Source organism: Stegastes partitus, unplaced genomic scaffold (genome assembly GCF_000690725.1).
Source record: "Stegastes partitus isolate 25-593 unplaced genomic scaffold, Stegastes_partitus-1.0.2 Scaffold889, whole genome shotgun sequence".
In the NCBI taxonomy this organism is placed as follows: domain Eukaryota; kingdom Metazoa; phylum Chordata; class Actinopteri; family Pomacentridae; genus Stegastes; species Stegastes partitus.
In genome coordinates this window covers 281,178-290,537 of record NW_007578620.1, presented here as the reverse complement: position 1 = coordinate 290,537, position 9,360 = coordinate 281,178, and the positions used below count along the sequence as shown (strand labels likewise).

The window sequence follows — 9,360 nt, the reverse complement described above, 5'->3', positions numbered from 1 at the left end:
TGTGGATGCCAGCTGGTGATATTAAACTATATTAAAACTGGTATAAAACATCAGAGGGTGGGGAAAAGGAGGCGGATTATGACCTAAATGGTTTTCCGCAGCAGCAGAGGCCGAGATATTCTGATAACAAACGCTGGCTCCTACAAGTCCAACAACACTGTGTCTTTAATAAGCCCTTAATGCCGTTTAAAGGACTCTGGAGACATTATGCAGCAGTCTTCAGCTAACAGGTCCTGCTAATGACGAGCAAAGTAATATTTTGATATGTTAAACTAATCAGTTTCCCAAGTTGCGTGGTTGCAGAAATGCACTAGGTGGCACTAGGAGCTCACGAATAACTCGACACTGTAGCATGCTTACTGAATTTGGCCACTAGATGGCAGCGCAGAACCAGGTAGTTCAGCTTGTGTTGCTCTACAATAATCCTTCATTACTCTGAAATGACAAAAGAAGCCCTTTATTTATTTCATCTGCTGAATCATCTGAGAAACATTCTCCCCCAGAGCTCCTCTCCTTGTCCCTCTCCCGTCTTTTCAGAACCAGACACGTTGTTTTGAATCATACTGAGACATTTATTTATGCAGGTATGTTTTCCATTTAGACTGAATGCAAATACAGCAAATGCACACCACCAAGCACTAGGGGAATGTAGAGCAAAAGGCAGTGGTGAATTGAAGGTGGAGGCTAAACAGCAGAGCGGCTCGATGGTCTTCACAGAGAAAAATCCTCATATACATGATCTGCACTGTGCTGGTTTTTCTTAAGTTAATGGGGCCAATAAATATTTTCATCTCGTTGAGGACTCCAGATTCGGAGGGACTTCTTTGATCCGTTCAATGTCATCACCTTTACAAGACAGTAATTCACTTCTCGAGACAGCTCCTCCTCACCTTGGACGGAGGAGGAGAGGCTTGTTTCTCCGTCTGCCTTGCGGTGATTAAGAGCACTTTCAGCTTGAGCACTGATAACTGCCGGCTCCTCGCTCCCATAACCATGACTCCAAACATAAGGCACCCATTCATGTGACGTTTCTATTGCACCGCTGTCCTTCGGATTTCACTTACTGCCTTGTCCCTTGAACCTAAAAAAAAAAAAACCTCATCTCTGCTCCTGACAGTTTCTACATAGTGTGCAGGATAATACACAGAAGTACAGATATTTATATATATATAAATACAGGCCCTCTGTCCTTCAACTCACCACCTCACCCGCAGTACACAGCGTCTCTCCTGATCTCTACAGACGTCACCTCCCATCAGTAGTGTGTCCAGTTCTTACAGCAGACAGGTTGTTGTTGTTTTCCCAGCAGTTTACAGTACATGTGCTGCCATCATTGCAAAGCAAGTGCCTTCACAACAGTCCAGTGTCATATGACCAGATAAAATAAAATAGAGCAAAATAGAATATACAAATCATCAGTTTGTGAATCTCTTGTTTCCACAGACACATCAACAGCAGGTAGACAGATTCAAGTCGGGGGGTGGAGGGGGGGGAGGATTAGACGACAAAGCCATGGTCACAAGTGTTGGAAAAGCTCCTTCGATTATCTTCCTAAAACTCTATGTTTTTGTATGTTTTGGTTACGCTTCGGTACACTTGAGAGTTCACAGTTTTCTCCCTTTAGAGGACAGAGGATAAGAATAATGGCTGCTTATTGCAAATCTCACAAGCAGTGCGCTTCACTGCTCTGGTTAACGGTAGCACAAAGTCAACAATGACGGCAACACGGCTAACATGGGTCAGGCTCCATCGGAGGGATTCGTATGTTTGATAAGTGATGCATAGTATAGTATTAAAGGTCACCCAGGATATATCGATATATGTGACGGCCAACACGCTCTGTGGATGGATGGCGCTTCACGTTTTTGTCACACAATGTGGTCTCGGCTCTGTCTTGAAGGGGAACAGGGAGGCGTTCACATTCACCACTCCTATAAATATAAGTACAAACTCATACGGCATAATTTAACAGGGTTAATCCCACAGAGAAAACAAACAAAAATAAGGAAAAGTAACCGTGTTAATCTTGTGGTTTTGAACTTTTCAGGCAGGGTGCAAACATGCGTCAAAACTGGAACCTCTGTGAAAACTTGCTGTGAATATATTTTTTATATTAAAATGACTGTGTAGCATTAAAGATGTTGCTCGTAGTAACAAACCCTCATTGAATTATCACCCAACTCTTTTCCCCTTCAGCCTCTTTTACATCCCTGTCTCTCCACTTTACCGTTTTGGTTCATCCTTTCTGCTCCCAACAGTAGTTTTCAGTTAAAAAAAAGTCCATATAAACCCTCTGTGTGCCACCTGCTCTGCACCAAACTGCACATAAAATTACCATCACAAAGGATTTTGCACCTAAAACATACATATTTCACGAGCACATTTCCTTCAAGAGATCCAATTACAGTTAAAACATGATGCTAATCAAGGCAATATTGAACAGATTGGTATCAGCATCAACCCAAGCCCAATGATTTGTTTACATCTGAATCATTTTCTCATTAAATGCATCATTATTAATCAATATTCGAACAATTTGTAATACAAACATGACATTTGTCCCATGCTGACAGACTTTGTCACGGTGCTCCTGTACAAGCCAAACCCCCACAATGCTCTCTGAACATCTCTGCTCCCTACAGCGTTAAACAGTAAGAGGTGGCGCAAACTGCTACGACAGCATTTCCACAATATTTAAAGTGTGTATTATCCAGAAAAACATCGTGGAGTGTGAGCCTGTAACAGCAGATACTAAATGATAAATAACTCGGGGGCAAAAAAAATCTAAATCAAGACATCTCTATTCCAAATCAATATTAATCTTGCTCCATAATGGTTGGATATTTTAATAAATGCTAATACATTCACTTTAAAGGATGATGATAGCTCAGTTTTCAGCTTGTTGTGTTGCCCCAAGATGGCCGAAAAAAAGTGAATCATAGCCGGTTTGAGAAAGGGCTGTGATGCTGACATGGATGTATTACAGCCCCTCACAATCTGGCGAACTAGTTCCCTAATGTTTGAATGTTGAAACTAAATTTGAGCGTGATTAACTTCGATTAACAGGTTCCAGCATGTTCACACGCGACGACTGAAACGTCCAAAAAAAAAACCACAAGAAAACCAAATAAAACCGTTTCACGATGACAGTCAGTAAAGTCAAGTAAGAAAAAACATATCATCACATTTTGTGAAACATTATTTATATTAAAATTTCTCTAAAAATCCTAAAACTGTGCCCAGAACGTGTGACCAGCATCTGTTTACGTCGGTGGCGATCAAAAAAATGAAACAGTGAAGTGGGACGAGGACACTGATGTTTGTATATTGGGACACTGAGACCAGTTCCAGTTGTCCGCTGAAGTGTCTTTATATTCTTTAGTACAGTCTGTCAGCATTAGTATGAGTCCACTGCTTATTGGCTCAGTGTTTTTCTTTTTTCTTTTTTACACTTTTTCCATAGACGTCCCATCATCACAGAGCTTCTCGTGGGTTTCGAATGTGTCCGTGTAATTTTTTTTTCATTCCCTCTGCTGTTTTTTATTTGAATCATGCAGATTATAATCATCTGATATTATACATATTTCATAAACAAGCAAACACTGAACATAAATTAGATCCTCTATAGATAAAAATGTAAAAAGCTAATAAGACAGCAGTTGATTATACTGAAGGTGTCACGGCGAGGAGGAGGAGGAGGAGGAGGAAGAGGAGGAGGAGGAGGTGGCAACAACAAGCAAAAAGGTTGCCCCTTGCCACTTGGCACCTCCCCAACCCACCCATACATCAGCATTGTCCCCATGCTTTCACCCAACCCTCCTTTTCTCTAATATTTTTGTGACAGTAGCACAGGGGGGAAAAGAAAAAAAAAATTAAATAGAAAGCAGTAATTTGTAAGAGGGAAGGAGGAAACTCATTGGTTCAAATGAGCCGAAACGTGTTTAAATAATAAAGTCTGAAAAAGGTGTCGAGCGGTCCAAACAGAAGACGATTCTCTCTTTCCACTAAGACGGCAGAGGGCTGCGATGGGCGGAGGGGGGACGGGACGGGACGGGTCGGGTCAGAGGCCGAGTCACAGTTGGTTTCGTCTAAAGGGACAGGAGTGGAGGTCTACTGCTTTATGGAACGCAGTCTGTTCTCGTGTCGGTGTGTACACAGTGGGGCAGAGAGTCCTCGTATAAGGTTGGTGGCGTACTGCAGGGCGGGCAGGAGGCACACGGCTGGAGGATCCCTCACCTGTCCCCCTGTGTCAGGAGCCACCATGTCCGATCAGGACTGCAAGGAAACCACAAGATCCATCAGCAACATGATCGTGGACAAATAATTCTCTATCTTTGTGGCATCTGTGTAGTCATTTCGTGTTTCTTTGCACCTCTTTCTATGTGGCTTTGAGATAGCTTTCTTTTGCCATTTTGCATCTCGTTGTGATCATTTTGCTTCCTTTTTTGTAATCATTTAGCATCTCTTCACATTCCCTTCATGTTCTTTGTACCTGTGATGCATCTCTTTCTATGTGGATTTGAGATAGCTTTGCATTTCTTTTGCCATTTTGCTTCCTTTTTTGTAATCATTTAGCATCTCTTCACTTCATGTTCTTTGTAGCTGTGTTTCATCTCTGTGTAGTCATAATCATTTGTCTCTCTGTTGTTGTAATTCTCTATTAATTTAGCATCTCTGTGTTTTTTATTTTGTGTCCCTTTGTAGTCGCTTTAGTCTCTTTACAGTCATTTTGCATCCCTGTGTTCACTTTATGTCTCCCTGTAGTAACTCTTATTCATTTTCTATCTCATTTCTGCATTTCTTTTGTGTCACTTTGCAGCTATTTCGTATCTTTTAAATGTAATTTGGTGTCCCTTTCTGGCCACTTTGTCTTTTTATAGTGATTTTGCATCCCCATGGTCACCTTGGAGCTCTTTGTCTTTATTTTGTCTCCCTTTGTAGTCACTTTACTTAACTTTGTGGACATTTTGCATCCCTCTATAGTTGTCTTATGTCTCTGTATTTAATTTACATCTCTCTGTACTCATATGGTACATTTCCTGGCCATTCTGCATCCCTTTGTAGTTGCTATATGTCTCTTTAGAGTCATTTTCCACCTCTTTGTGTTTATTTGTATCCCCCTGTAGTAACTTTTTCAATCTTGAAAGTCATTTTGAGTATCTCTGTAGTCATTTAGTTACCTTTCCAAAAACAAATCTTAACTCTGTGGACACTTGACCCATTAAGTAATCCATCCATTCTTATGAAATCTTGTAACCTCGTGTACCTCTGCTTTCTGCTGCAGCTCCTCAGTGGGAGACTCTGTTTCCCTGATAACCACTGCTTTTGTCACCAGCATGTCGGGATGCTGCTGTTTGGCCTCTTGGATCGCCATGGCGAGCGCCTGAGGACATAAAACACCAACACATGGGTCATAAACCTCACATATGAGCTCTGACTGCTTTGTGACTGCACTGAACATACAGTGAAAGTGTTTGTGCGATACTCCTCCTCACCTGATGTTGATCCACATCGTCGTCTCCTGTGATTATAATCCTTTTCTCGATTCTGGTCTCTGAGTAGCCTCCTTTCACAGTCTGCAGAACGAAAAAAAAACAAAAAAAAACTGGATGAATCATAAGCCTATTCCCAACAATTTTTAAAAAATCCATTTGATGGATGAAAAAAGCAGCAACCACGGGTATTATTGTTGCATTTTTGTTGTATTTTTATCCTTGTCTTTGTTTTTAAAAAAACCAAAACCTCAGCACTGTGTTTGTATTCAAAAGCACATTCATCTATTGTGTACCAGACACTTATTGGTTACAACAACAAGGCCTTCATGAAGTTGAAATAGATTGAATCCCTATTGTTTAACAATGTAGAACTCCTAACAAAGACACAGAGATGGAGGAAATCATAAAAGATGTTTTCAGACCAGTGCACTACTTTGTTGCATTACATCGTGTCACATCAAAAATTGAATTTCACGCCTTATTGTTTATTAATCATTTCTATAAAAAATCTAATTTGTTGTATCCAGTTGTTTGTTTTATTTGGCCATCTACTCCAGTGTGTTGACACGAACTGGTGGCTTACTGTACATAAGAGTGTACCGTAGGATACAGATGTGGGGGTGCTGACTCCACGCTCCGGTCATTAAACCGTAACCATGGGAACAGATGGGGTGTTACCTTGGTAACTTGTGTTGTGGTTGCTGAGGTGACGCTTTCAGCGGTGATGGTCAGTGGGGACACAACAGACTCCCTCCCCTGGGTGCTGGCTTTTACCTAAAGCACATGGATGAGAGGACAGTCAGACACACACCAGATAACACATGTTCATACACAACAGGTCCTTTTTCTGCCGAGCGGCCGGGGGTCGGGGGCCGGCCGGAGGTTAATATCACAGATCTGAAAAGTGTGTGTTGATCTGTAAAGCTCTTAAATCTGAGTGAACGGGAACAGTTATCAGGATCTCTGTCCTCCAGAGGCTCTGGACCACAAAGCTCATTTCACACTTTATCAGCTGTTTGAAATGACACAAGCTGAAGTCGTGACCAAGTCAAGTTCACGCTGCTGTTGTTGAGCACTTGATTTGAATGATTCTATGACAAATTTAATTACGCTACTGTAAGAATTAACATTCATTTAAAAAAAACTGATAATATACTGAACATACAACCATGATGATGCATCACAGTGAATGACTGGCCCTTCAATATGTGATATAGCTAACTTCTCCTCTGGATAAATAACTGAGTGTTGGTAAAAGAGACCAGGCTGAAGAAGGGAACCATCTAAAACAATACGTATTCAGTAAGATGAGGGTCTAACATTCCTTCCTTTGCACCAAGAACAGGTAAACATCAGAGAGACTGAAGCTCCCTTCCTTTAAAGTGCAGCAGTTTAACATCCATTTAATAAAACTAAGAGCTTCAAAAAAAACAGATTTTAAATAGTCACGATTGAAGTCTTTCAGGCAGAGATATGCCGACTTTTAATCAACTATGTGGGTTGAATTACATTTCCTATAATGCATCATATCCTATTTTAGGTCTTAAAAAAAGCATCTGCACTAAAACAGAATGAGACTTTAGAGAAACCAGAGTTATTGCACGCATTTATCTCAAAGCTTACATCCATATTCTTTGTTTGAAAATGAGTCATGCCATCAAATAGCAGTATTTTGGCAAAGGAATCCCTGTGATCATTTCGCCCGTGTGACATTAGTCGTTCCTCCACTTATTCAGGATGATATGAAATAAAAGGTCAAGGCTGGAAAATGAAGAAAGCAGCTGAACAATGACTGTGAGTGTCTTATTGTGCCAACACACACACACACACACACACACACACACACACACACACACACTGTCACTCTGTGATATTTCCTCTATAAAGATACTTACAGGGGAGCCATTTTCTTTAAGGGCAGCAGGAGCCTCCCGTGGGCTGATGGCTCCATAGTTCTGAAGAGGGGGCGAGAAACAGTCCTTAGTAACTTCCTGAAATAGGTCAACATACAAAGGAGAAGTACAGCACATTAGAAATTTAGAAAACAGTGGTACTTTGGTCTTGAAAAGCTACTGAGGGGAAATGTCTGGGTGTTAGCTGCTAAATCCTCCACTGCATTCAGTCGATAACTGTGGCACTGGGGCTGCTAACTTTTCCAATCGAAACTGCTCGATGATAAGATGCTCTCCAGAACTGGTCGGGGTTGGCACAAGGAATCCATTTTTATTCTGCATAAAATATAGAATTAATACAGCTTCTCAGACACCGTGAGTAAAAATCATGACTGAGGGCAAAGCTGTGTCCTACATCTATATTAATAACAGCTCTATACATTATAAACTACATACTAATTGTCATGCCGTCGTGTTTTGGCACACTTCATTATATATTGCCAGGAAATTATAAAACGTCGACTCATTTTGGAACTGTCTCACCACCACTTATAATTTTATGAGCGGCTCCTCCATTTGATTTACTGATGCACTGCATTGTGGGAGTGAATCAGCAGAACTAACCGTACAGAATATGTTGCATAAAACACATTTTGTTTGTATGAAAACACACTGCATGCCCACAGCCTGGTCAGAATCAGTATGTAGAATGGAACTGAGATGTCACAGCAGGAAAATAATGGGTGTATTTTTATTTTTTTATTTTTTTAACCTGCACATGAGTCATTCTTTATATTACCGAGGCTGGACATTTTTCACCGTGGACATTTTAGCATGCCATAGCAAGACATAACATAACATAACGACCACCTTCCACGCAGGTGAACCAATTCAAGCATCCTGGTGATGTGCACGCTGGCTCGCTGAGACGCTTAACGGATGGACTGTCACCGCTGTTAATGAAATGAGCTTCACCTCTTCTTTTTCCTGCTGCGACAAGTCAAAGGTCTGTTTTTAAATGCTGATTTACTGACAGCGTGTCTTGATGTATTAATAGCGTCGGCTACGAGTAAAGTCCAAACGTCTGCTGTGAAAACTCTGCCCTGTAATAATTTTATCTGCAGGTGAGATTACTTTTGTGGAGAAAAAAAAAGCTAAATAATTACCTGTGATGTGCTAAAGTGTGGAGTCATCCAGTCAGCAATCTGATACAGCAGCATCAGCAGCACAGCCCTGATGACTAAAGTGTATTTTATTGCTTATAAAAACCTATTTAATCAGAGGCTAGAGGCTGTGTTATTATAATATTTCAAAGGAACTAAACAGACGTGTGAATAGCTCTAATGAAAAGTACTGGACCTCCTGAATCAAAATCTACGTGTCTGGTCTAAGTTCCTCATCATTATATTTATGTAAGAGGATCTGCAGGTTTTGTATTGACAGCATGCTTCATTTTATCACTAATATGTAAACAGTCATCTCCCCGTGTCTGGTCTAAGTTCCTCATCATTATATTTATGTAAGAGGATCTGCAGGTTTTGTATTGACAGCATGCTTCATTTTATCACTAATATGTAAACAGTCATCTCCCCGTGCAGCGTGGGTTCTCTCTGGGTTCTCCGGCTTCCTCCCACACAGTCCAAAAACATCCATCCATCCATTTTCTGTACACTGCTTAATCCTCACTAGGGTCATGGGGGGCTGGAGTCTATCCCAGCTGACTTAGGGTGAAGGCAGGGGACACCCTGGACAGGTCACCAGTCTATCACAGGGCTACACTTAGAGACAGACAACCAAGCACACTCACATTCACACCTACAGACAATTTAGAATCACCAATTAACCTCAACATGTTTTTGGACCTTGTGGGAGGAAGCCGGAGAACCCGGAGAGAACCCACGCTGCACGGGGAGAACATGCAAACTCCACACAGAAAGATTCCAGTGCCCCCACCGGGACGCAAACCGGCGACC

General features: G+C 41.3%; 1 protein-coding gene across 1 annotated transcript in view; it reads right to left on the bottom strand.

Moving 5' to 3' along the window:
- Positions 1 to 551: 551 nt before the first annotated feature.
- Positions 552 to 9,360, bottom strand: part of LOC103365933 (band 4.1-like protein 1) — an 87,983-nt gene continuing 79,174 nt past the window's right edge. The window contains exons 19-24 of the mRNA XM_008293515.1: positions 7,391 to 7,450; positions 6,174 to 6,269; positions 5,496 to 5,576; positions 5,267 to 5,383; positions 4,237 to 4,244; positions 552 to 2,784 (exon numbers count right to left, since the gene is read on the bottom strand). Coding sequence (XP_008291737.1) covers positions 2,637 to 2,784; positions 4,237 to 4,244; positions 5,267 to 5,383; positions 5,496 to 5,576; positions 6,174 to 6,269; positions 7,391 to 7,450 — 510 coding nt within the window. The 3' untranslated portion in view covers positions 552 to 2,636. The remainder of the gene's footprint in view (positions 2,785 to 4,236; positions 4,245 to 5,266; positions 5,384 to 5,495; positions 5,577 to 6,173; positions 6,270 to 7,390; positions 7,451 to 9,360) is intronic.